The sequence below is a fragment of the Prionailurus viverrinus genome, chromosome A2 (genome assembly GCF_022837055.1).
Source record: "Prionailurus viverrinus isolate Anna chromosome A2, UM_Priviv_1.0, whole genome shotgun sequence".
Taxonomy (NCBI): Eukaryota; Metazoa; Chordata; class Mammalia; order Carnivora; family Felidae; genus Prionailurus; species Prionailurus viverrinus.
Window position 1 is genome coordinate 146,939,174 of NC_062562.1, and position 27,121 is coordinate 146,966,294.

Here is a 27,121-nt window from a genome sequence, read left to right on the forward strand (position 1 = left end):
TATTTATTTTGAGAGAGAGCGAAAGCGTGAGTGGGGGAAGGGCAGAAAGAGAGAGGAAGAAAGAGAATCCCAAGCAGGCTCCACACTGTCAGCGTGGAGCCCAATGTGGGGGGCTCGAGCTCACGAACCGCGAGATCATGACCTGAGCCGAAGTCGGACCCTCCACTGACTGAGCCACCCGGGCGCCTCTGCGATGCCACATTTTGAACTTGACTTTTATTTTAATTGGTTATACGGTACAGTGTTTAAAGAGTCAAATAGTTTCATAAGACTTGTTATAAAAAGCAGCCAAGCCCTCGTTCCTCCTTCCCACGTCTTGCTGTCCAGCGACAACCATATTGAATTCTTTTAGACTTGACATTCACATCCATAAACCTAGGTAAGGTGCTTATATTGCTACTTCTTGATTTTTCTGTTTTAGGCATTTTCTATTGATTCCTCATTGTGCAAAATAAGAATTTAGCTTTCCCATAGTTCCTTTGAAATAGATTTTATTGGGAAGTATAGCCTACAAAAGCCTGTATAAAACGTCCGTAGCCTTTTAAAAATAAAATACCGTTACTTCAGTTTAAGAATGAGACCCTGACACTGTGAGAAGCCTGCATGTGCCCCTCATGGCACTCCCTTCTCTCTTCCAGATGAAACCACTAATCTGTACTAATAATTTCCTTCCGTTTCCTTATAATTATCCTGTGTGCACATATTCCTAAACAATCTAGTGTTACCTGTTTGTGAGTGCATTTAAATGGAAACATATGGTATGTTTTCTGATTTTGCTTCTTTCACTCGGCTTTACGGTTCCAAGTTTCATCCACTGGATGCATGTAGCGATAGCGGGTCCATTTCCTCTCCTCTGCTGTGTCCTATAGGAACACAACTAACTACATCCCCATTTATCCAGTCTTGTCCATACAGCTGGTAACCACGAGCAAGAGTTTCTCCAGGCCACACAGGTGGAAGTGGAATTGTCAGGGCGTAGGGTGTGCGGTAACGTTTCAACTTTACTAGGAAACAACTGTTTTGCGAAGTAATTTCATCCAAGTTCCACCAGAAGTGAATGAAAAATGCTGCTCCCCACCCCCCCCCGCGCCCCAATCCTCGCTGACACTGGCTATTGACTGACTCCTTAATTTTGGCCAATTTGGTTGGTGTGATACGGTAATTTTAGTGCAGTTTTCATTTGCTTTCCCCTATTGCAAATTTTCATGTTTTGAAAAGATCACTTGTGAGTCATCTTCTGTGAAATGGCATTCATATATTTTGCCTGTTAAAAAAGTTAATGCACAGGTGTTCTTGGTACATCACGGATATCAATAGTTTACTTCCAGTTTTATGTGTTGCAAATAGGTCCTCTCAGTTTGAAGTCGGCTTTCTTTTTTTTTCTTTTTTTTTTTTTTTTTTTAATTTGAGAGAAAGAGAGAGAGTGCATGCATGCACATGCGAGCTGGGGCAAGAGGCAGAGAGAGAGAGAGAGAGAGGGAGAGAGAGAGAACTTTAAGCAGGCTCCACACTCAGCATGGAGCCTGAGGTGGGGCTTGATCCCATGATCCTGGATCACAACCTGAGCTGAAATCAAGAATCCGATGCTTCCTGGGGCGTCTGGGTGGCTCAGCTGGTTAAATACCTCCCTTTGGTTCAGGTCATGATCTCACAGTTCGTGAGTTCGAGCCCTGCGTCGGGCTCTGTGCTGACAGCTCAGAGCCTGGAGCCTGCTTCAGATTCTGTGTCTGCCTCTCTCTGCCCCTCCTCCCCTCATACTGTCTCTCTGTCTCTGTCTCTCTATCTCTGTCTCTGTCTCTGTCTCTCTCAAAAATAAACATTAAAGAGTTGGATGCTTAACCAGCTGAGCCACCCAGGTGCCCCTGAAGTCAGCTTTCTACTCTGTCAAGGGTTTTAAGAACAGAAGTTCTTAAAATTTAATTTAATTTTAATTTTCTTGATTTTATCCATCCTTCCCTCCATGGGAAGGTTTATGTTCTTTTTTTTTCCCGTTTGTGTCTTACTTAGAAAAATCATTCCCTATTCCAGTGTCAGGAGATATTCTCTATGTTGTCTTCCAAGTGTGTTATAGTTTTGCCTTTTACATGTAAGTATTTGAATCTACCTCGAATTGCTTTTTACATGTGGTGCAATAGGGATTTAATTCCAGTTTTTCCATCTATACCTACAAGTGTCCCAGTGACACGTATTGAACGGTCTGTCTGCTTCACAGTAATCTGCCGTGCCGAGTCTGTGAAAAATGAAGTTTCCAAATATGCTTCGGTTTGTTTCTGGGCTCTCTCTGTGCCAATACCATACTGTCTCGATTACCGTAGCTTTATAATATGTTTTCCTGTCTGGCAGAGAAAGTCTTCTGTTCTTCAGGATCATCTTGACTCTTCTTGGGATGTTTGCTTGTTTGTTCGTTCGTGTTTTTGGTATCCATTTTTATCAGCTTGTGACAGTTGGTGAAATGGTTGGGTTTTTGACCACAATCGCATTGAGTCTCTAGATCTATTTGGGATAGCTGAAGAATAAATACATGAAGGTTAAACTAAAGGACATCAAAGACAAGAAGATCTCCAAAGCAACCCGGGGTAGGAAAAGATCACCTACTAAGGAACAGTGAATAGACGAATTAATTACCTTTTAACGGTAAAAATGGAAGCCAGAAGACTGTGGGAGGATGTTTCCAATGTGCTGACAGAAAAGCAATAATCAAACTGGAATTGATATCCAGTTAAACTCTTTTAAGAATGAAAGCAAGATAACAAAAATTTCAAACAAATGAAAACGGAGACTATCACGAAAGGAAAGTTTTAAGAGCTATACTTCAAGCAGAAGGAAAATGGCCATAGACGCTAGGTATGTTCTTCCAGGAGGAAGATCAAGAACTCTGGGGTTGAGGGAACTCTTCCGGGGGGGAAAATTTGCTGACTTCTCTGATGTCTGCCTTTTACTTCTTTTGGGGATCTGTAGATTCTTACTTTCATGCCCACTCAGTGATGTGTTTTAACGTTTATTTATTTTTGAGACAGAGAGAGACAGAGCATGAACGGGGGAGGGGCAGAGAGAGAGGGAGACCCAGAATCGGAAGCAGGCTCCAGGCTCTGAGCCATCAGCCCAGAGCCGGACGCGGGGCTCGAACTCACGGACCGTGAGATCGTGACCTGAGCTGAAGTTGGATGCTTAACTGACTGAGCCACCCAGGCGCCCCTCAGTGATGTGTTTTAAAAGTTATTAAAAATATTTCATCGTATCCAGAATTTTAGTGGATAAAATGTTTCATGGGGGCAGGGTTGTTTGGGTGTCTAAACCACCCACTCACGGGACGTAAAAGTCTTCCAACAAAACTTCTTTCGGGAAACTCTCCCTGTCTCAGCCCGTGCGGAGTCCTTGTTATCTGTCCTCATGGTAGATTGTATTTTCGCCTTAGAGCACATACGCCAGCTATATTTTTACAATTATTTATATGCTCTTTAAACTAATTGTCTACTCACCCCATTAGAAATCTAAGGTCCAGGTCTGTATTGTTCTCTGTTTTCTTCCCATACTTTATTCCTAGTAAGCAAGTGCCTGGCACATTATAGATATGCAGTAGACGCTTATTGAGTAAATGATTAGATGAATGATTATTTTTTGGTTAGAAGCCAATATTAGGTATTAAGTCAAGTCCCGCTGTGTGTCTCTGCTTCATATCCAGCCATTGAAGGCCCTGCTTTAGGGCTAATGAATTCCCATAGAACTGTGCCGTGTAATATGGTAGCCATCAGCCACCGTGGTATTTAAATCAGTGAAATGAATTAAAATGAAATAAAATAAAAAAATTCAATTCCTTAGTCTCACTGGCCACATCTCGAGTGGCTAGTGGCTATCCTATTGGATGGCACAGACACGGAACATTTCCATTATCACAGAAAGTTCTACTGGAAATTCTCAAGAATTCTGAAGTGCTCTTCTCTCTTCCTCTCTTTCTTTTGCTCTTGCTCTCTCTCTCTCTCCCTCTCTCTCTCTCTCTCATCCCACCCCTAAACCAAATACAGGGATAGTTGTCTCATTATTAGTGACTTAAATGATGCTTTTGAGCGAGAAGATGCTGGGTACTTTTGGTGCCTAGCACCATCCCACTTTTTTCTTTTAAATTCCTGAGCTGTTGTTTACTAGGACGTTCTTTTATTCCTGTTTCTACTAAAGCTGAATGTTACTTGGGTGGAAAGCCTAATTGCTTTCTTTTATAGGTCCTTAAACCCTTTGTTAATGTTTCTGTCTGAGAGTTCCCAAAGCCAGGGTTCTAGGAGAGTTTGGCATGTCTGAACAACTGAACCACGAAATAATGGAGTAGGTCCGGCGGGGTGTGGGAGCAGGGCATTCTGTCAATAAAAGAGCTCCCTTCTCTGCACACATGGCCAGTTAATTGGCCATTCTGGGGAAGTATGGATGGGGAGGGGGGCTTCTGAGAATCGCCGGTGACAGTTAAGTGGCCTTTTGTTGACGTCCTCTGCTGAACAACTTTGTTGGATTTAGTCTCTGCCTTCCCCGCCCCCCCCCCCCCCCCCCCCCGCCGCCTCCTGTGGATTTTCTGTTAGATTCATCATTTACCATTCACGCATCATCTTTCACTCTCTCCTTCCAATATGACTGCTTTGTGTGCTGGCCTCCGCTTTATTCCTGCTATTCCCAGCCCATAAAGGGGGCTGTGTGGGCCTTCAGCAGGACTGAGAAATTGAGTCTGCTGTCTGTTGAGAACTATAATGATTGCAGTGACCTTCATGTCTGGCAGAAAATCCACTACCTGTGCCGACATAATGGCGGCCAGCTGAACGTAGAGAAAAGGGAGTCTTCACCGAATTCCTTCTCGTGCTATATGTATTTCCTTTGTTCCCCTCTCTATTCCCTTCTGTCCCCCGTCTCCCCACTGCAACTGGAGTGCTGACCTAAGATGCAGCTGTGACTAAGAGCTAATGCTTGGAAATAATAATACATTCTATTTTGCAGGCTTTGCCAAGCCAGATCACCCACGTTGTCTCATCTAATATGCCCCCCAACCCCTGTGAGGTAGGGAGGGGAGGTATTATTAACCCCATTTACTGATGAGTAAACTGAGACTTAGAGAGATTAGGGCAGTTGCCCGAGGTCTTTTAGACAGGAAGTGAGCCCATGGTCCCTGTCTCTAAACCCGGCGTTCTTTCAATGGCGTCCACACCCTTATGCGTAAGGAGGACGTGGCCCAGGGGAAGCGTGAGCGGATGGGGAGGGAGAAGGAGAGCAAAAGAAAAGAATTAAATGAGGAGGCAGGAACGGAGTGGTTTCCTGGGGCCTTCCAGCTACTCTTCTCTTTCTCCGGAGAAGGAGGACTTGATGTCCACCAGAGGCTGGCCCAGCAAACCTCCAGGGAGGAAGGAAAGCCAAGAGCCTCGTCTTCCTCTTTTCCTCTTTCCTCTTGCCAGGAGGGGACTTGCCTAGCCGTGGGGAGGGGTGGCCCTAGCTCTGTCAAGGCCCTGCGTGTGGGAGCCACATGCTGGGTCTCCCCCAGAGAGAACCTAACGCCCCTTCTCAGGCCGGGCCTGCCGGCCTTTAGGTGCTGTCCTGTCCTGAGGCTTCGGCCATGCCTGCGCACGAAGAAAGGCCTTGAAGCTCGCCTGAAGGAAGAAGCATGCAGGGGGCCCCTGGAGGAGGCGTGGGCCCCGGGCTGTCCCCTGTGGACAGGTGGACGCTCCTGGTCTTCAGCTTTATTCTGGCAGCGGCTTTGGGCCAAATGAATTTCACAGGGTGAGTGGCTGCTCCACAGTGGGAGGAAGGGCTGCTGAGAGCTTGGGGACCAGGTGTGCCAGCAGGGAGGAGGCTGTCTTCCTGGGACCTGGTCGAAGGAGAGGGAGTTGGGACCTCACTTCCCATTCAGGTCCATAATCTCCCACTGTCCCACTCAAGGGTGGGACAAGCAGCTGTCTTACTGTCCTTCCCCACATGAGTTCTTTCTTCTTCTTCTTCTTCTTTTTAAGTTTATTTATTTATTTTGAGAGAGAGAGCACGAATGGGGCAGGGGCAGAGAGAGGAAAGGAGAGAGGGAGAATCCCAAGCAGGCTCTGCACTGAGAGCCTGATGCGGGGCTCGAACTCATGAACCAGGAGATCATGACCTGAGCAGAAGTCAGACCCAGGCGCCACCTCCCCCCCCCGCCCCCCCAGCATGAGTTCTTAATCTGCAGCCCATGGGGAAGTTTCCAGGGCTCCAAGATTCCCCTGATTCTTGCTTATATGTAAACTTGTTTATCTATTTTTTTTTTCCTGGGGGGATGGTTTCCTCTGATTTTGAAAAACTTTTTTGAATGTTTATTTATTTATTTTTATTAAAAATTTTTTTTTTAAGTTTATTTATTTTTGACACAGAGAGAGCGCGCGAGCATGAGCTAGGGAGGGGCAGAGAGAGAGGGAGACACAGAATCCGAAGCGGGCTCCAGGCTCCGAGCTGTCAGCACAGAGCCTGACGCGGGGCTCGAACCCACAAACCGTGAGATCATGACCTGAGCCGAAGTCGGACGCTTAACCGACTGAGCCATCCAGGCGCCCTGAATGTTTACTTATTTTTGAGAGAAAGAGAGAGGCAGAGCGTGAGTGGGGCAGGGGCAGAGAGAGAAGGAGACACAGAATCCGAAGCAGGCCCCAGGATCCCAGCTGTCAGCTGTCAGCACAGAGCCCGACATGGGGCTCGAACTCATGAGCTGTTAGATCATGATCTGAGCTGAAGTCAGACGCCCGACCGACTGAGCCACCCAAGTGCCCCTGGTTTTCTCTGATTCTTAAAGACGTTAGTAACCCCCAGAAGACTCTGTATCTGTACCATATGGATACAGTATTGTCCTCCTTTGAAAACGGATAAGCATTAGGATTTTACCCCAGGCCCTCTAGGGACATGTTTCTCAGCTTCCCAGACGTCACCTAATGGAATGACCCCAAAGTATCCCCATAGTGGTGATTACAGGGGGTTGGGGGGGGCAGGGTTCATCCTCCCTGATATCCAAGCCAGTCAGGGAGGGAGTCAGCGGCATCCCGGGTGGCGGACACCGGAGGTCACGCGCACAGCCTCTCGCGGCCTCTCCACCAGGATGGGAAGGGCTCAGCTTCCTCTCGTATGTTAGCGTGAGGCTCATCTCGCCTTCCATGTCCTCAAGCTCTTGAGAGAAGGTTGGAAGGGGCACAGGGTTTGGACAGACCATGGCCTTTGGCCCTTGCACAAAGAGCACTCGGGGTCACTGTTGGTCTCCCCTGCCCTCTGTATCTATTCCTTTCTCCCCTTCGTTCCTTTGGTTTCCCAGGCCTCCTCCATTCTCCCATACTTCCTCCCCTGTCTTGCTGCTGGGTTCATCACTAGTTGTGACGGGCTTTATTTAGTGGCTCGGGTGGTCTGTCCTTGGTCTGGAGCGACCGCTGTCTCATGCTGAAGGACTCGCGTGCTTCCCAGAGTGGCACGTCTTTCTGCTCAGTCTCCTCCAGCCTCCCAGCCTTCCTGCCGGGTCCCCTCGGCCTGGTCCTCAGGGTCCCCTAGCCCAGCCTTCCAGGGAGCCGTCTCAGCATCTCCCTCCACCCTCCCTGTGTCTTTCCAGAGACCAGGTTCTTCGAGTCCTGGCTAAAAATGAGAAGCAGCTTTCACTTCTCAGGGATCTGGAGGGCCTGAAGCCCCAGAAGGTGAGGACTCCTCAGGGCTGGGGAACATGTTCTCCACTTTCTTACAGTGGCCTGCATCTTCAGCCCCCTGTTCTGCTCCCCGAACCCCAAACCTGCCCCTATCATATCTGCCAAAGATCACAACACCGTGGAAAATCACATGTGGGATCTTCTTCGGGAAAGGTTGGGAACACTCACCCGGAAAGTTGGGTGGCCTTTCTTGGCCTTCTCCTCTGTCCTAGATGGGGAGCTGCCGAGCAGACCCTGTCAGGGGCCACCTCACAAATGACTGGAGTGTCCGGAAGCCACCCGGGGAGTACATATGTCTCTGGGTGGGATGCCATGTAGCATGCAGACTGGACACATCGGTTTCCCCCACTGAAAAGGCTCAGCTTGGTGAACCTGTGTTTTATTTGGGTTCGTCCCTGTCAGCCTGAGCATTTGTTTCCGAGAACGTTTGTCCTCTGCAAGTATTCCACAATGGAAAACATTTTCTTCAACAGTTACAATAGAAGGGTTTTGTTTGAGGGCTGCCGAAGCAACCGGGTATTTCTGGTTGTGGCCCAAAGCCCCTGTCCCTATTCGTTTGAGTGCCCCTATCTACTAGGACTCATAACACTTTATAACAATTCTCTCCCTTTTACAAGTTGGTGAGTAGACGTAGCATTTGGAGGTCATGGGAATGCAGGTTGGGTTCCTCCCCCACTCCCCAGGGCTTGAGGGCAGTGATGCCTCCCCCTTCTGACCAAGGTTCTTGTCCACGTGAATGCCCCGTATGATGAGCTGTCTCACTTTTAGCAACTGTTTAGGGTTCTTGGGGTCCAGGCGAAGTTGGAGTGAGGCTGGGAGCGTGGGTGCTCGGAATCAGAGAAAGAAACGCAGCTCGGGGGTTTTGTTTGCCCCCATCTCTGTGCTCGGCCTGAGGGTTTTCATTTTGGAACTGGGGCCCTTTTAACTGTCTAAGAGAAGAAGACCGTCTGCCTGTCTAAGGTGCCCACAGGATCATGTATGAGGACACGCGATTAAACACATCCATTTTCCTTTCCTTTGTGGCCAAGGTGGACTTCTGGCGTGGCCCAGCCAGGCCCAGCCTCCCGGTGGATATGAGAGTTCCTTTCTCTGAACTGAAAGACGTCAAGGCTTACCTGGGCTCTCACGGCCTTGCTTACAGCGTCATGATAAAGGACATCCAGGTGAGGTCCTGCCCCAGCACCACGGCTAGGGTTTCACCTTCCACGTGCCTTTCTGGTTTGAGCCCAGCCCAGAGGAAAGCAACCCAGGGCTCACAGTGGACAGGTTTCTAGAGTTCCGTCCGCATTCTTGTGGACCTGCTGTAGAAGGAACGACACCTCACACTTCTCAGAGAATATTTAAAATCTAGGACACAGCCCACGGTCGGGGGAGGGGGGACGTCCTCCTCGTGTGGTAGTGGCAGTCACTTGTGGACGAGTCCTCTTGTGGGGGGATTTGCAGCTCACAGCAGAGGAGGAGACCAGGGAGGAGGGAGACAGGAGCAAGTAGCTCGGGTCTTTCCTGGGCACCTGGGGGAGGCAGCTCTGGAAGAGTCCCTTTGCTTTTCTGACCGTCCCCGCCGGCCTGGCCGTCCCACGACACTTGTACCGCCAGGCTCTCGGTACTAGGAGGTACCAGGCTCCTCTCCCAGGCAGGATTCTCCCAGGGGAATAGCTTTGGGAGGGCTGCACACCCACCCTTGGGTAGGACAGACAGAGCCTTCATCCCGGCCCTGCCCGTGTCCCCACCCGCCCTGGTCGGCGCAGCTTACGGTGTCTTTTCTGAACACCGTGACATTTTATTTCTGTTGTTCTGTCTTCAAGGGTGTCCCAAGGAGCCCCCTTCCTAAAGCGCTTCTTGTGGGCACCGCGCGCTGGTTAGGCGCCTCTGGCCGCACCCCTCCACAGATGCTGTGGTGCACCTGCAGGGTCGCGTCCCCAGACATTCCTCCCCAGCCACAGCACGCTGCAGCTACTCTCTGAGGGCGCTGAGTGTGGGAACCCAGTCTCCCGGAGCGCACACACATGACATCACATGCCCAGGGATAAACGCATCAGGGGCATTCCTTTCCCGCGAACGCACCGGGCTGGGCCACTTAGATCCGTGCACAGACCTTTGTCCCTCATCGGGCACATGTGTTTGCTGCTCAGTGCGTAGGGGTGGCCTCTTTCTCTAATTAATCCCCCCCAAACCCAAATGGGGAAACTCCCCGCAGACAAGACAGGGTACCACATCGAAAGAAAGAGCCCTCGATTCTCATTTTTCGCCCACGTGGGCATCTTCAGGTTCGCATTTCCTCGCTTCTGCCCCGCGCTGAAAGCCCGCAGCATTTAGCCAGCAGATGCGAAGAGGTCTCTCAAAATGTTCTGTTGATTTCTGCACATCAGGAGTGGCCCCAGAGGCACCTCTGAGCCTGCCCCCTGGCTCCTCTGGAGCTGTCCTCAGCCGGTCCTCCCCTGTCGTCCCCAGGCTGGAATCCCTTCCGGGGGCGCTTTTTACTCCCTGTCAGTAGTAGATGCCCTGGACTGTCTGCCCTAACCCAGCCGGGCAGGATTTTCCCCAACACCTCGCTCTGTCTGCAGTGCATCAAGCGCCGATTGTCATACTTAAGATCCCATTTTGGCTTGGAGGGAGCTGGGGTTGGGGGGGGTAGGGGAGGCTGCCGTGTTGAGTTGATTTGTGGTGACGAGGGGGAGGGTGTCCAGGAGGAGAGAAGCTCAGAGGCGCTAACAGGAGGGGAAGGCTTTGCACCACTCAGGTTTTTGGCCTCTAGCCTTACGTTTCGGTTATTGACGCACGGGCCTAATCTCTTCTGAATCTTCTGGATCTCTCCGCCGCAGCGTTTGGCGTAGCCTCTCTTGCGCGGCGGGCCCTCAACGGTCTCCACAAAGACTCTGTTGGCAGGTTCGGAAAGAGTGTGCCCAGACAGAGGCCTTGCTATTAGGTCGGTCTTTGTCTCCAGGGCCCCCTCTCCTGAGCCCCTCAAGGTCCAGGCTCGGGCCTCTTATCTATCTTTATGCCCTAGCGCCTCCCATGGCACCTGCCACTCGGTTGGGGCTTAATAAATGTTGGTTGAATTCACGGATGCGAGGAAAGGAAAGAAGTGAGGGTGTGTTTGCTCCGCAGCACTAGGCTGAGAGGGAGCGTGAAAAACCTTGGGGCCGGCTTCCGGCTTTCGCTTTGGCCAGGGGTGCTGGAGATTTTTGAGGAAGGGAAGTGTCCCCTGCTCCCCGCCCTGCCCACCCCCCCTCCCCCCCCAAGCTGTGATCAGACGCGTGCTTGAGATGGAAGAGCTGGGTTCATTTGTTCCATCTACTGATATGGAGATACCTACTGTGTGCAAGGTGCAGGAAACACAAAGACAGGAACTCCGGTTCCGGTTCCGTATCCAGGGGAGCCGGGTCGTGGGGGTGGGGAGTGGAGGGGAGTAAAGCAGTGATTACAATGGAGTGGATGAGCTTGCTGATGGTGCTGATGGCGTGCAGCAGGTTGCTATGGGAGCCGAGGACAAGAGGCTCTGCACGTAGGGAGGCTCTGAGAAGGCGGTAATTACGGTGCGGCTGAAGAGCAGGCGAGGGGGGGACCGGGAGGGGAAGGCCCCCCCCCCCCAGTTGGCCGTGAGGCCCGACCAGATCACAAGGGGCATCCTCTGTTGGGTGAAGAGGTCGAGATTTATCCCGAAAAATCATGGGGGAGCCATGGGAGGGCTCTGACGGGATCAGATTTGCATTTAAGAAAAAAAATCCCTCTGACAGTGACAATGTTGAGCTGGGGACAGGAGCAGGGAGAGACTGACAGGCAGGAGGGTGCTGAGGAAATTGCAGTGGGCCAGGCAAGAAATTATCTGATTCCGAGTGAGCTCTATTTGCATTTAATTTTTCTTCACCTCCCCCTTTTTTCTCAGCCCTTTGGTTTTGGTGTTGTTGTTGTTTTTTTTTTTTTTTCTCTAGGATGAGTCACCATGGAAAAGCTTCACTTGAGCAATCAGCTCTGTGGATTTTAATGGCTTTTTTCTGATTACAAAATTAATAAATATTCATGTTAGATAATTTGGAAAATAGGGGAAAGCACAACGGAGAACACAAAAATCACCCGGGCTCTGAGCATCTAGAGCAAAATGCAATTTAGTGTAAATATTGCTTTGCCAACTTCCCCCTCTCTTCTGGATCATTCTCATTAGCATACAAATGTAGCGTTATTTCTCTTACCCCCCCAAATCCTCTCTCGATCCCGTCCCCCCCGTCTCCAGCTATCACCCCATTTCTCGGCTTCCCCGTGCAGCACAACTCTTGGAAATACGGGCCATACTTGCCACCTCCATCCTTCTCCGTGGGTGGACTGTCCACCCCTCACTTCACCAAAACTGCCCTTGACATTCGTCACCCACAGCTCCTACGCCCAACTCAGTGGCCAACTTTGAGTGCCCGTTGTTCTTCCACCTTATTTAGCACAGCTGGTTGCTCTCTCGTCTTTGAAACATGTCCTGTCTTGGCTTCCGGGACACTGTCCTCTCCTGGATGTTATCCCATCTAACTGGCTCTCCTTTGCATGTCATTTTCCTATTTCCCAGTTCTGTCCTTTGACTTCCCCTGGATCCTCTCATTCAAGATCATGGCGTTGGATACCTTCAGCCTCCTGAATATTCCCATACTTGCATCTCCAGCCAGACTCCTACGCTCACCCTGAACTCCAGACTCGGGTCTCCAACCGCCTCTTCCTCATTTCCACCTGCCTGCCTAACGGGCGTCTCAAATGTCACCGTTCCCAACCGAGCACCCCCCCTCAACTTGCTCCTCCACAGCCCTTCTCCATCTCAGGAAATGACAACGCCGTCCTTCCGGTCACTCAGGCAAGAAGCCTGGAGTCGTCCTCAACTCCTTTCTCGCATCCCACATTCACCAAATCCCGTCAGCTCTCCCTTTAAGTTGTATCGTTACCAGGGCACCTGGCTGGCTCAGTCGGTTGAGCGTCCAGCTTCATCTCAGGTCATGATCTCACGGTTCGTGAGTTCGCGTCCTGCTGTCAGCACAGAGCCTGCTTCGGGTCCTCTGTCCCCCTCTCTCTGCCCCTCCCCTGCTCCATCCCCTCTCTCTCCAAAGTAAACATTAAAAAAAATAATAAATAAAATGTATCTTACCATTCTATGCTACCACCTTGGGCCAGCACGCCATCAGCCCCACACCTGGATTGTTCTAAGAGTTTTCTAACTGCTGTCCCTAATTCCATCCTTGCCTCCCTGTTGCCTAGTCTCAAAACAGCATTCAGAGGGGTCCTTTAAAATTATTATTATTATATATTATATCCCATTATGTCACTTCTCTGCTTAAAGCCCTCAATGACTTCCTAACTGAGAGTAAAAGCCCAAGTCCTTAAAATGGCCCTGAAGTACAACACCCTCGTCACTGACTGCTCTCCCCTGGCTCGCTGTGCTCCAGAGACCTGGACCTCTTTCTTGTTCCTTGAACTTGCCTGACCCATTCCTGCCCAAGGGCCCTTGATGAGATTCACGTCTCGGGGCCTTTGCACTTACTGGTCCTTGTGAGTAGAATGCTGTTTCTGCAGATACCTGCATGACTTATTCCCTTGCTGCTTTCAAAACCTTGTTCACACGTGAGTCACCCCCCAAATTACTATCGCCCTGCCACCCTCCTCTTGCTCCTCCTCATGGCTACGTGCTAGGCGACACTCCAAGCATTTTACATGTATTAACCCCTCTAAGCCTCACGGGAACCCCTTAAAGAATGTGCTCAAGGGTGTGATAACGTGACCCCCGTTTTTGAAGGCACAGGGAGAGATGAATACTTTGGTAAACCGAGGCCCAGAGAGATTAGTGCCCCGTTAGTGATGGCGTCGAGATTTAACCAGAGGCAGCCTGGCCCCGGGCCCTGCACTCTTTGCTCCTGAGCCATCTGCTTCCTCCACAGTTGTCACTGTTGTTTGTGTGGGTGGTTTTAACTCTGCCTTTGGGGCAGTGAAGCCACCCGTTCAGCCTTGACCTCTGAGGGGGGTCCACGCTAAGAACCCCCGGGTCTGTAGCCACCCACCACGTAGGCACAGACTGCATTTGCTACCAGCCACGCAGCTGCTACTGCAAATGTTGGGCCTGTTAGAGAAGGCCAGGGACACATGAGGAGAGGTGACTGCTGCTGTCACGGAGCGGGGGTGGGGGCGGGGGGGGGGGCGGTGGGGAGATGCTCCCCGTTCACCGTCACCCGGAGCCGCGTCCATTTTATGTCTGCGCGGCTGGAGTTCAGCGGCCGAGTGCTGGTTCCCTTCAGGCGTCGGCTTCGCCCTTCCTGGGCCTCCCGTGGCCTCCTGCCCTCCTCCATCCTGGAGGTGCTGTTCTTTGCTTAATGTTCCCGTCCTTCCTCACCCCTGTCATAAATTAATTCACACCAAGGTATTACTTTCCTTGTCAGGTTATGGCTTCCAGGGAGGCAAATGGCTTGCTTCTGAGCCGTTTCTTTTTTTTCTCTGAGAAGCCTGACAGGGCTGTAATTAGGCTTCCCTGAGCCTGTGGCAAGACTGCGTTCTCAGTTCTCCCCTCTCCCCTCTCGGCCTTGTGAAGGGAGCCAACATCTGTGTATTTTTCAGGCCAGGGTAGATTAGCGTTCTTGGGATTGGGGCCCAGCTGTGAGGGCTGAGCATTCCCAATTTGTGAGCGGGTGTCACATCCATTCACAGGGCTGTGAGGGTGTTTGGAAAGTTATTTGCAGTTTGGTGCCCATTTCCCATTTGTCTCCAAGCCGTTCTGTGGAACAAAGAATGGCCTCCTGGGAGCTGTTTGCTGCTGTGGGTGTCCCTGGGCTGTGGGAAGAGCTTCCCAATTTCTCCTCCCTGTCCTCCACCTTTTCCCACCGCCTCAGGTCCTCCGCCAGTCCCTAGGAAGTTCATCTCGGAGGGACTGGAGGGGGACTTCTGGGTGCACCGGCCCCGGGCTGCTGGCTCCCTGCGGCTGCTCACCACAGTTGGTAGTGCCCGGCCCAAAGTGATGGGCACACACTGGTCACGGTGGGCTGCTGAGATTTCCGTTGGTTTCCTGGGAGAAGACAAGTCCCTTTTGTTAGAGTGTCCCGGGGTGGTGCCTGTGCCAGCAAGGGTCAAGGCTCCTCCAGGCTTCCTTACTTGCCCAGCCATCCCAGCTCTGCCCAAGTGGGAATGTATCCAGCTTAGAATTCAGCCAGAAAACACTGCAATCACAATTGCCTAATGTGAGGTCGGTGCTCAAAAAGAAAAGAAAATGAGGCCCAAGCAGCGATTTCCAGTCCCATTTCTAAATCTGTGAACTTGAGGGTTGTGAGCAAGCTGACTGGGGCAGCAGGGTGAGTGGGCACTGGACAACGGCCTCGTCTGCGGGGATGGTGGTGATGCCTCTTTTCCAGCCCTGGGACTGAAGAGTCCATGGCTGCTACTTTATTTTAGCCATTGGGCCTTTTTGTTTTTGTTTTAGTATTATTTATTCATTAGAAGATTTTACTTATTGAAGTAGTAGAAGCATGCTGCCAAAATATAAAAATAGGGAACATTTAAAAATTGCTTGAAATCATAATCTTTCTCTCCTAACAAGCGTTGTTTTCATAGAGGTATTTTCTGACATGTTACTGTCTTATTTTTCTATGCTCAGGGTATTGCTTTTTTGTTATTTTTTTCAAATAGTTTTTTAAAATGTTTTACTTTTATTTATTTTGAGAGAAAGAGAAAGAAAGCAAGTACAAGTTGGGGAGAAGCAGAGAGAGAGAGAGAGAGAGAGAGAGAGAATCCCAAGCAGGCTCTGTGAGCGCGCAGCCCGACGTGGGGCTCGATCCCATGAACCATGAGATCATCATGATCTGAGCCAAATTCAAGAGTTGGACTCTCAACTGACGAAGCCACCCAGGCACCACATTTTTTTGTTATTTCAGAACACCTTTTAATTGCAAGAAGAGTATGATGGATTTTTCACCTGTTGTTAACATTTTACACATTTTCTTGCCCTCTCTGTACACACACACACATATACATACCTACACACACACACACACACACACACACACACACACAGATAAAGATACAGTTGACCCTTGAACAACCTGGGTTTGAACTGTGTGGATATACATGGATTTTTTTTTTTTATAAATACAGTACAGTACTATAAATGTATTTTCTCTTTCTTATGATTTTCTTACTAATATTTTCTTTTCTGTAGCTTGTTTTATTGTAAGAATACAATATATAACACATATAACATACAAAGTATGTGTTAATTGTCTGTTTATGCTATTGGTAAGGCTTCTGGCCAACAGCAGGCTATTAGTAGTTAAGTTTTTTGGAAGTCAAAAGTTATGTGTGGATTTTCAACTGTGGGAGAGTTGGTGCCCCTAACCCTCTCATTGTTCAAGGGTCAACAGTATATACCTATAGGTATGTATATCTATCTATGTGTGTGTATATATGTTTGTTATTTAGTATTACATATAATACATACATTTATTATTCTTATTCACCTTTAGTTTTGATAGCTAGCCAGCCTTAAGGAACCCAAGGCTAGGAATAGGATGTCTGGGTTCTTACCTCACCTTTGCCCCTTGTTGGCTTTGCCATTAAGTCCCTTCACCTCTCCAATCTATTTTATCTCTGAAACATGAATAGTGAATTCCTGCCCTGTCATTTGGTCATCTGACCAGACCAATGGAGACAATGAGGATAAGGATGCCTGGTAAACTGAAAGGCTCTGCCTGAAGCAAGACATCATCAAGACCCCCTTGTGTGACTTCGGGTTGAGGTCTTCTGCTTTCCCAGCACCCTTTGTGGCAGAGAGGCCGAGGCACTTCCCATGCTGCTGGTCAGTGCAGAGTCCTGGGGTGCCTCTATCCCTGGGTGCCAGTGTAAGGGTATGAGCCTGGGGTGAAGGGCACTTGCCCACCTCACTGAATCCCAAGCTGGGAAAAGTGTCCCAGAATGATGTGGGAGGGCAACCCAATCCAACTGTATGCCCTCCCCATGGTCAGTGGGAAGTACTGCGTGTGGGCAGAGTACCAACTCCAAATGATACCCAGGACATTGCTTTTGGTTCATCCATACTTGTGTTTAAGAGGCAGTTAAGACAGTAAGTAAAAGATTGTTGGCATATTAGTTCTGTAATTATTTGGATCAGCTTGCTCCGTAGCTGGTTTCCCAAATAGCCTGGATATCAATTGTGTAGGCTACCCCCCGGGGGGTAGAGTAGAGTGGGTCAGGGGGGCCCTCTGCTCCCCCGGGGGTCAGCTTGAGCCTTGACTCAGCAGTGTTCATAGAGGGCAAAAACAATGTTGGCACTAGATCACGAGCACTCTTCTAAAATACTTTCATATCCCTTATTACATTTTATCCTATGAGCTGGGCAGGGCAAGATATTGCTATCCTAATTTCCATGCTGAGGAAACTAAGGCAAGGGCTCCACAGCAAGTCGGTGGCAGACTTGGAATGCAGCTCTCCGGACCCCTCGCCCCGTGCTCATCTGGGAAACGGAGGCATGAACACCAGCTGGCCAAGCAGAATCATCCAGCAACCGGCATCTCCTCCCATTGCGCAGCTCACACTCATGGTGGCTCGTTCTCCTGTGTCGGTGGTGTCTTTGTGCGCGGCCCAGCCGATGCGGGGTTCGGAAGAGGCCTGCCTGGCCCGGTTCTCCCCTTCCCTTCCAGTATGTGCTCTTGTCTCCTAGGTGCTGCTGGATGAGGAGAGAGAAGCCATGGCCAAATCCCGCCGGTTGGAGCGTAGCACCAGCAGCTTTAGTTATGCCTCTTACCACACCCTGGAGGAGGTAGGTCTGCCCAGTTGAGCTCCGGGCTCTCTTGTCCCTTTGGGCCCTCAGGGTCTCCCGACTCAGGCAGAGACTAATGAAAGACTCTGAGGTCCGCGGGAGAGTGTGAAATGACTCTTGGGGAGTCTCTGGAGAGCAGAGCAGACACTGGGTGAAGGTCTGTCAGACAGACAGCTTCAAACAGGTCCGGAAACCAGGATCCATATAGGGATAGAGAGAACTCAACAGTACAGCCCAGGGCAGGTCCGGGACTGAGGAAAGGTCTACTAGGCAGAACACTGAGGTAGGGATGCATCACTGGCCAGAGCAGAGCAGGTAGTGGCATCTCCAAATCCAGCACTGTGGCTGGGGACTCAGGGGTCTTGACTTCTCCACAAGCATTTCTGGTGTCAAGTGGCCCCAGCTGTGGGTCCTGGAGCATCGAAGGGACAGGAGGCCAGGCACATTGGAGAGCCATTTTGTAGAATAGAACAGAGTCGCCTCAGTTGGAGACAATTCTTGCTCCCAGTTACAGCCCGCCTTTCTGGACACCCAGCCCAGAAAGAAACTCAAGGCATAGGTTCCATTTTCATGAAAAAGATGCGATGGAATTGATAGTGTCCCCTCTGGTATCACTGTCATTACTCTCCCGTTTCACATGGCCTGGAATAGAAGATCCATTTTTTCCCATATGTTTGGTAATTCAATTATGTACATTGAAAGAGTGAGGGAAGGGGTTAATATGGCCTGTCAGTATTTATTGACATCCGAGATAAATAGCCCTGCCTTCAAACGGCTTAGAATCTCTAAGGGCCGAGAAGACCAAAACAGCTGGGTCGGTGGGGTCTGTCAAACGGACTGAATGGGCCAAGAGAGTGGAAGCAACAGAAACTTCCACCCTGAGGGCCTTGCAGGTTGACCCTGGGGACTGGGTAGGGTGAGGACACTCCTCTTCCAGAAAGAGGCTCAGCTCTGCACAGGGCCAGTTGCCTTCGACACCAGCTCTGCGTCTCCCGCTGTGTGCAGTTCTCCCGCTGGGTCCTTTTAGACCCTCAAGGGAGGTGGGACAGCACTGGGAGGGTGGGGTGGGGGAAGGAGGATATCCGGGGAGAGCCTGGGGCCCGCCCCTCCCTGCCTCCCTGCCGGTCTGACAAACTTCATTCCTTTCAGATATATAGCTGGATCGACAACTTTGTGGCCGAGCACTCAGATATAGTCTCAAAAATTCGGATTGGCCACAGCTTTGAAAATCGGTCCATTGTTGTCCTGAAGGTAAAAGAGGGCAGTGTTGACCACCAGACTCTACAGTGAGAGCCCCTGGCATAAGACTGAACTCACGTAGGGTCATGGCAGGGTGGGAGTTTTAGGGACAGAGAAGATGTGTATACTCCTGCCCTGCGGTGACCCACAGCTTTGGGGCTGTGGTGTTCAGGGACCTACTCTCGTAGGTATGGACAGGTGATGGTGCAGCGACCTGGCAGGTCCTGGGTCAGGAAGTAGGTGGGAGGGTTGCAAAGGAGATGGAATTGCAGGGTGGTGGTCATCACCCTGGTCTTGGGAGGTGGATGCGGGTGAGTCAGCATTCTCCCTATTCCCTTGGTTGCTTCATCTGTGAAATGGGAAGGGAGATAAATAGAGGCCTCATTTACAAATGATTGAGGTCATCTGGCTCAGGCAGCCCCACAGATAGGCCCGAGTCTGTGGGGAGACCTCCCAGCCCTTCACGGGGGCCACTGGAAACAGTTGGAGCAAACTTGACGGCGGCAATGGCCTTGGTCATGAAGAAGGCAGGATAGGTAGGAGTGTGGAGTCGAGCCAAGCCAAAAACAAGTCTTAGTATGTGCCCTAAAGGGCCCCCTCAAGGCACCTGACGTCCAGCTCTCAGACAAGACGGCGCTCCGGCTCTCGACAGCCCTGGGGGACTCTTCCAGAGGGCCAAGTGTTCTCATCTAACTTGGGACTTGACCTCCTCATTCCCTGCTTTGATTTCCCCCAGGGGCCGTCCGTGTCCTCTCTTTAATGTGGCCTAGGACCTTGCTACTCAGAGTGGGGTCCTGGCACCTGCAGCAGCACCCCCGGGAGCCCGTTAGAAATGCCCAACCACAGACCCCTCCCCAGACCTACTGACTGAGAATCTGCATTTTCGTAAGATGCCGGGGGATTCGTGTGCCCTTTAAAGTTTGAGAAACACTAGTCTCAGACACTTTCAAGCCTGGGAAGCTCTGTGCTTCCAGCTGGATCACCTTGCTTCCCCAGTGCACCGCTGTGTCACCGGGGCTCCCACACGTGTGCACTTCATGGACCCATGCACAAGTCCCTGCATATACAGCCCCTGTCTCGGGACACAGGGCCGCCCCAGGCAGTGCCCATACATCTGGGGCCACCTTGTGGGAGCCTAGGGACAGCTCTGTAGCTGTCTCCGTTCAAACCTGTTTGGGACCCGGTGCTTTTACCCAGTTTAGCACTGGAGGACCTCAGCGCCGGGCCATCTGGATAGACACTGGAATCCACTCCCGGGAGTGGATCACCCATGCCACTGGCATCTGGACCGCCAAGAAGGTCAGCACAGATGATGGGGGTGGGGCTGGGGTGGCGGCTACTCGACTATTTTAGGGCGCCCCTGGTTGCGAGATTGTACTTGGCTCGTTTAAACCTCGGGGGCTCTCTACTCTCCTGTCCTTTGGAACAGTTGCCATGCGCTCTGGCCTTTTGCAGCGCAGCGCCCACATCCACCCTCCGCCTTCTAGTTGTTTAACCTCCAAGCCCACGAAGAATGTATCTGATGGCCTGATGCCACCCCTGCCTGCGGCCACCGGCTGTGCGGAAGTCCTGATCTACCTCAGAGGAGGGCCTGCCCGCGCCTCCCATCCCTCACCCTGTACCCACTCTGCCCTGGCCTGCAGATTGTCACTGAATATGGCAAAGACCGCACGCTGACGGACCTACTGAACGCCATGGACATCTTCATGGAGATCGTCACCAACCCTGATGGGTTTGCGTTTACCCACAGCATGGTGAGGACATTCGGGAGGGAGAGGGTCAGGGGTCAGGGTCAGCTCTGGGGGGCGGGGCGTGCAGGAACGGTCACTGTGGCTTTGGGAAGCTGAGCTGAGGTTCAGTGGGGGCTGGCCCCTCAGGGGCTCCTGGTGGAGAGTCTCACGAAGGCAGGCAGGTGACTCAGGTACTGCAGCTGCGACTCAACCCCTGTCCTGCTGCCCAGGGAAGGCCACTGTTGGCAGCCTGTCCTCGGGCCTCCCCCCACACCACAGCTTTAACCATAGGTGATCCGCAGTCTTGGCCCAGCCTCGTAGCAGCCCCATCCTGCCCTAGACATTCCTTCCTTTTGCCCCTCTCTGTCCCACCAGACACCCCCCACCCCTTCCTGGACAGGATGTCGGAGGCTTCCATCCCTGGGAAAGGGGTGAATGTCCCCCGCCCTGGGCTTTTCAGAACCGCCTGTGGCGGAAGAACAAGTCCACCAGACCTGGAATCTTCTGCATCGGTGTGGATCTTAACAGGAACTGGAAGTCAGGTTTTGGAGGTATGGCAATCTGCTGGACCTGGGGGCAGGGCTGGAGAAGGACGTCTTGGCACGTCTCTCACACAGTCAGGTTATGTGGACTCATAACCGGAGAGGCAATGTAGTTAGTTCATGCGAGTGAGTCATGGCAGGAACAGGCAAGCACACGCCTAGGATTGGCTGTGCGATATGGGGAGGGGTTGCACGTGCGTGGGCCACGTATGCATCCGCTCCAGCTTCGTGGGAAACGCGGGAAACGGCTCCTTGCTGCAGGGCTCAAATCCTATTTATGGCAGGGAAAGGTACAAGAGAGTCTTCAGGTTGTCCCTTCAGGAGGGACAAGATAGTCTTGCTGGTTGTTCAAACCCTAGAGTTTATATGCCCCCCAGATCTCTCCAGCCCTTCCTTGTAGGGAGCCCACCAAGAGAAAATGCCTTCAAACTCATTTCCCGAGAGTCATGACCTGAAATTTGCCCTCTGGGGAGGCCAGAACAGTAGTTTAAATCTAAAATAAGCCAAGTTCTTATCACTGACACTGTCTGGAGCCTGGTTTTTGCTTGCGACCCAGTTGCTTCGTAATCCTGGGCTGATGGACTGGTGCGTATCTGCAGGGCCGTATTTCTTCCAGGCAGAGGTGGGCAGCTTCCTCTCAAGTTCTTGGTGTTCTTCCTGATTATCACCCTTACCACACCGGGGACGTAGGGATTCGATGCGGAAACTGAGGTCTCCAGAAAGCCTCGGGACTAGCATGTGGACCCTGGGAATGCAGCGATTTGATGAATGGGATCCTGGGTCTAGCCAAGACAGGTTGCGTGGGCACCCCCTATTCTGGGGGTGTGGTGGGGTCGGAGTTTGGCTCCACAGGAGGCAGTGCCGTTGCCGTTGAAAAGCAGATCCGCAGATGGATGGCCAGACCAATGAGACAGAACATTGTAGATCTGCCCATCACTGAAAATCTAGCTTCTTTCAGTCTGTTTTCATTGAAAAATAAGCATCTAAAGCATCCAGAGCAAGGTGCTCAGCCCATGGTGTGGGGGCTGCCTGAGGATCTGGCACTGTGTGTGTAACCACTTGTGTAAGGGAACACAACCGTGTAAAAATGGGTGTTTTCACCTTCAAATGACCAGCCCCTTTGCCCCAAGTTGCAATCCGCGAGGGCCCCTCAGAACCGGCTGCAGTGAGTACCCATGGACCCTGAGACACACTGGCTAGCAGAAAGACAAATTACCTTTTAAAGAAAATAACTTTTGTGTGTTTCACCACAGGGGGCTGGAGGAAATCAGTATATATACAATGTAAAAAAAAAAAAAAAAAGTATGGAAAAAAAAAAAAAAAGCCCAGAGGGGACAAAAAGCTCCCATAATCCCACCACCCAAAGATTACCGCTTTTAATAATTTACCATGTCCTTCCAGAGATTTCCCCTTGCTACAAATTACATTTTCAGAGAAGGAAAAATAAATAGCTAATGAATCCATTAGCAGGTACTTGTGACACAGGCAGGCTCAGAGGACTTTGACTATGAACGTCAGAGAGAGGCAGGCAGCTAATTCCCATTTGGTCAGGGGAAGATTAGTTTATGCTGCTTAGCTCAAACCAGAACTAATGGCCTGAAGTGTTTCTCCATATTTGGGCAAAGCCACCTGGTCGTTGGCAGGGGAACCGCTTTCCTTGCGTGGGCTGCAAACGCAGACAAAGCTTTCAGCCTCCCCCGCTCTGCTCATCTGTTGCTGTTTGTCATTCATCGAGTGTAGCAGGTGCAGAAGCTCCCGGCAGACACAACAAACAGGGCCACTGTCCAGCCTGGGGGGCCGCTCCTCACCCTTGCTTCCTGCAGGCACATCCCCTTCTCACCAGGGTCCCCGCCCCGGGGCGAGGACCCGCAGACCGAGGGGGTCTCACTCCCCGGTGACAGAATTGCCTCCGGGCCTGCCTGTGGACAGAAATAGTGTGTGTCTGGGTTGGTGACTCAGGCTGGAAGATTTTGTTTATGGTTTTATCATTGCCTTAATTTAATTGCTGCATAATGAGTAATCTGTAGACCATCCCTCCCACTCACGCTGCCCTCCCCTGCGCTCTTGGGGAGGACCGGTTTGCTGCAATCCTAGTGCAGCATCAGAACCAGTCCATGGGCCAGGCCCCCCAGTCCTGGGGCCAGTGCACTGCCCTGAGGGTCTGGGGGCGGGGGGCCCTCTGGCATCCTTGGGAGGCTCCAGAAGTTGGGGTGATCCCTGACCTCTGCATTGGGCTTGTGCGCAGTCATTTCAGGAAGGAGGAAGAAGAGGAAGAACAGGGATGGCTCCTTCCAAATAACCCCCAAATCTTGACCAACCCACAGCCCAGCCCCTCCATGACGTGGAGAGCAAAGAATCTAGGAGATAGGAGCAAGTGAAATTTGCCAACAGAATAGAAGGTCAGTTCCTCTTTGTCCTCTCCCCCAACTTAGGTCCCCAAGAAGAATCGTCAAAGCCTCTTTACACCTGTGGCTCCCAGGCCAGCTTCAGGCAGCTATGGGGATCTAGTCTCTCTCTTTTTGGCCCCAAGCTCATGTTGCTCCTGGGGCCACAGCTGTGGCAAAGCTTGAGCAGATGCTAAGTCTGAGCGCTCAACTGACCAAGTTTTCCGCATGGCAGTGGACGGTCGGCAGAGAAGGGTCAGCTCACAGGGGTGGCTGCTCATTGAGGAAGCCAGGGTTGGAGACCTAGAGTTTCTTCTGAAGGCAGCTGCCGAAGAAGGCCCACTTTTCTAATGGAACAAGTGAGGACTTAACCAAAGGACAAGCCGGGGAAGCTCTCTATAGGGCAAGAGAGTCGCTGAGTTGACCGTCTAAGACTAGGGTTTGTGATAAATACCCATCCAAATCTCAGTGGCTTAATATAGTAAAAGTTTGCTTTTCATGCACAGGAAGCTCAATGTGGGTAGGTGACTCTCCTTGGCAGCTTTCTCCCAATCGTGAGAGAAGGATCCGGGATGCTTCCTCCATCTAGAGGTTTTTGCTTTCAACCACATAGACTGAGGAGAGTGTGGAGAAGTCATGCCTGCTCTTACGAGCCTCCAGCTAGAAGTGACACCTCATTACTGCTCACATTCTCGTTGGCCGGAAGTGGTCACATGGCCTCAACCAAACTGCAAAGGAGGCTGGGAAATGTGGAGGAGTAGCTGGATGTCTTGTGAGCATTAAGTGTCTTTCCCAAGCCTTGGAATTTGAAGCCTCTGGGTGCTTTTCTTTTTCTTCCAGGAAATGGTTCTAATAGCAACCCCTGCTCTGAGACTTATCATGGGCCCTCCCCTCAGTCGGAGCCAGAGGTGGCTGCCATCGTGGACTTCATCACATCCCATGGGAACATCAAGGCTCTGATCTCCATTCACAGCTACTCTCAGATGCTCATGTACCCTTACGGCCACTCACCGGAGCCTGTTCCAAACCAGAAGGAGTTGGTGAGCTTGGCTGCTGGGGGCTTGGGGGAGGCATCAGGCAGGCTCCCACAGGGTTGAGGCCCTCACTCTGAAACAAGGGTCTGGACCAGTTGACCCCATGGTAGGAAGGAGAGGAGAGCTTGTTGTGCTCACGTGTGGTCAAGTTCAAAGCCGGAGGTGCTGTGCTCCCTTCTCGTGAGAGTCATCTACATATCCAACTTCCAGGACTCCTGAGTTCCCGTTTCTCAGCAGCTGGTGAGGGTGTGGGAGCACGGGGAGCCCCGGCCTCTCACCCTCTGGATGTAATCTCGCAGTACGATCTTGCCAAGGACGCAGCGCAGGCCCTGTATGAGGTCCACGGGATCCAGTACATTTATGGCAGCATCAGCACCACCCTCTGTGAGTGAGCCTTGCCCTGGCTGCTGCTTTCGGCACCACATCCACCGGGGGGTGGGGTGGGCGGGTGCGGTCTCTTTGCCGACTGGCAGCACTGGTTGGCCACGGGGCCATAGGTCTGACCGGGCTGAGTCAGAGCTGGTTTCCAGTCGGAATAGAGGGGTGAGTGGTGGCACCCAGAAACAGGCAGCTGCTTCTCTGCAGCACTAATTAATGCCCAACTCCCAATGCCTGGCCCTGTGATGGTCCCTGAGAGAGGAGATCTTAAGGGTGGTGGCCTCGAGGAGCTTTCCCTTTGCCGGGGGCAGAGAATGGGGAGAGAGGGCAGGGGGTGGCCCAGGTTGAGGCCTGGGTCAGGAAGCTTGATGTTGTCCGGGGTGAGTTGGGGTCAAGCTCCCAGGGCCCACTTACCACTCAGGATGCCTCTTAGCAAAACACCCTATTCTTCCTTTGGGTGGGGGGGGGGGCATTTCTTTGCCTTTTTTTTTTTTTAATTTTTTTTTCATTGCCCTTTTACATCCAGATGTGGCCAGCGGGATCACTGTCGACTGGGCCTATGACAATGGCATCAAGTTCTCCTTCACCTTCGAGCTCCGGGACACGGGGCGCTATGGCTTCCTGCTGCCGGCCTCCCAGATCATCCCCACGGCCCAGGAGACGTGGCTGGCGCTTCGGACCATCATGGAGCACACCTTGAATCACCCCTATTAGCAACACCACCGAGGGCAGAGCGGGAAGGTTCATTCCCTTCCCCGAGGACCGGGGCTCCTCCTGAAACCCAAGTGATGCCTCCTGTTCCCCACACCCCAACCCTGACCCCTTAGGAGATAAATACAAGTTTGAACAGGCTTGATGGCCTCTGGGGCTGGCCACCAACCCCTTTGGGCTCGCATTGAGGAGGGGAGAGGGGCACTTGAAACGCCTCTTCAGTCCCCAGGTACTCAGGAGGGTTGAGGGGCCAGCCGACCTTACACTTGCTCCTCCTGCAAATGTGGGTCCTCCAGGCCCACGGCAGACAATGCACCTGCTGGGGGCTGCTAGTAGGCACATTGTCCCCTTGGTGTTTACATCCTAAGATGATCCTGGAGGGGACAATGTTTGATCAAAAGCAGTGGCTCTCCGGTGCCGACATTTCCGGCACCTTGAGGGAGAGATGGGGACAGGCAGGCAGCTTCCTCCTCTTCCTGCTTCATTTCCTATGTTGGTAGGGGTCAGGGGTTCATTTCAGACTCCCCCTCTTTGAAGATCCCATTCACCCTCTAAAGGAGAGTGAACAAGTCACTGGTTTGTGACCTGCGCCTCCTGGGCACCCTCGCAGTCTCCGCTGGTCCTGGACAGAGTCACGGCCAGTCAGGGCCAGCACGGCGAAGCCCCACACATCCAGGGAGAGGAAATCCTCTTCCCCACCCCTCTTTGCCACAGTCACCATGGTTGTCCTGCGCTGAGCGGTTAGTCCCGGCCCGGCATTTACTAAGTAAGCACTTTATTTAAGGGAGAGAAGGGAGAATATTTTGAGATAGAAGAAACAAGATGCACCCCCTCCCAATCCTGAGGCTTCTTTATTTTTTTTTTTTAGATTTATTTATTTATTTATATTATTTATTTTGAGAGAGACAGAGACAGCATGAGCAGGGGAAGGGCAGAGAGAGAGAGAGAGAGAGAGAGAGCATCCCAAGCAGGCTCCACGCTTGGCAACGCAGAGCCCGACATGGGGCTCAAACTTACGAAACCATGAGATCATGACCTGAGCCAAAACCAAGAGTTGGACCCTTAACCCACGAAGCCTCCCAGGCGCCCCTCCTGAGGTTGTTCCTAATACTTTCCGCCTTCCTCCACCCCCCCCACCCCCCCACCCCCCCCCACCCCCCCCCCCCGGGGAAGCAGAGATAGTGGGTCTGTTTGCCCCGCCCTCAGGGCAAGGCAGGTACTCTGAAGAAGCTGGAGGTCAACAGCAACGCTGGGTGGGTCTGTGCACGTCTGAGGCAGAAAGCGAGACTTTCATTTGCAAGGGCCAGACTTTGGTTTTGTTGCAAAAGAGGAGGATTGTGGGTACCCGGGAGCTGGCCCCTGCAGGACACAGAGCACGGAGTTTTACTCTAAATCGCACACATGGAAGAAAGGGTGAAGTGAGAACAAGTCCCTCTTTCCACCCTAAAAGGAGATAGAGGTTAAATTGGTAGATGGAGGGGATGGGTAGTGATCGGAACTCTAGGTAAGGCCCAGGTCCGAAAGGGCAATGAAGGAGCAGGTTAACAATGGCCGAGCCAAGGGGTCTAGGCAGGTTATTAGAGTGTACCCACGAGGCTGGGTACACTCTGAGCTGCGTAGCGCTCTGAGCAAAGAAATGGTGAGGAGGCCTGGGTGGAAGCAAGAAGGCC

The 27,121-nt window shown here is 51.7% G+C and overlaps 1 protein-coding gene across 4 annotated transcripts; it reads left to right on the forward strand.

Moving 5' to 3' along the window:
• Positions 1 to 3,959: 3,959 nt before the first annotated feature.
• On the forward strand, positions 3,960 to 26,311 carry CPA5 (carboxypeptidase A5). Of its 4 annotated transcripts, none has more exons than XM_047851076.1 (13): positions 3,960 to 4,451; positions 4,975 to 5,034; positions 5,537 to 5,748; positions 7,580 to 7,661; positions 8,699 to 8,833; positions 17,335 to 17,433; positions 18,583 to 18,684; positions 19,870 to 19,971; positions 20,316 to 20,426; positions 20,863 to 20,953; positions 24,169 to 24,368; positions 24,662 to 24,746; positions 25,267 to 26,311. In XM_047851076.1, the coding sequence occupies exons 3-13, from the start codon at positions 5,633 to 5,635 to the stop codon at positions 25,452 to 25,454; spliced, it is 1,311 nt and encodes a 436-aa protein (XP_047707032.1). In that variant the 5' UTR covers positions 3,960 to 4,451; positions 4,975 to 5,034; positions 5,537 to 5,632; the 3' UTR covers positions 25,455 to 26,311. The 4 variants fall into 4 exon arrangements, with proteins under 4 accessions (XP_047707032.1, XP_047707034.1, XP_047707033.1 ...); XM_047851078.1 differs by having other exon boundaries at positions 3,960 to 4,321; XM_047851077.1 differs by having other exon boundaries at positions 3,960 to 4,317.
• The last annotated feature ends 810 nt before the right edge of the window (positions 26,312 to 27,121 follow it).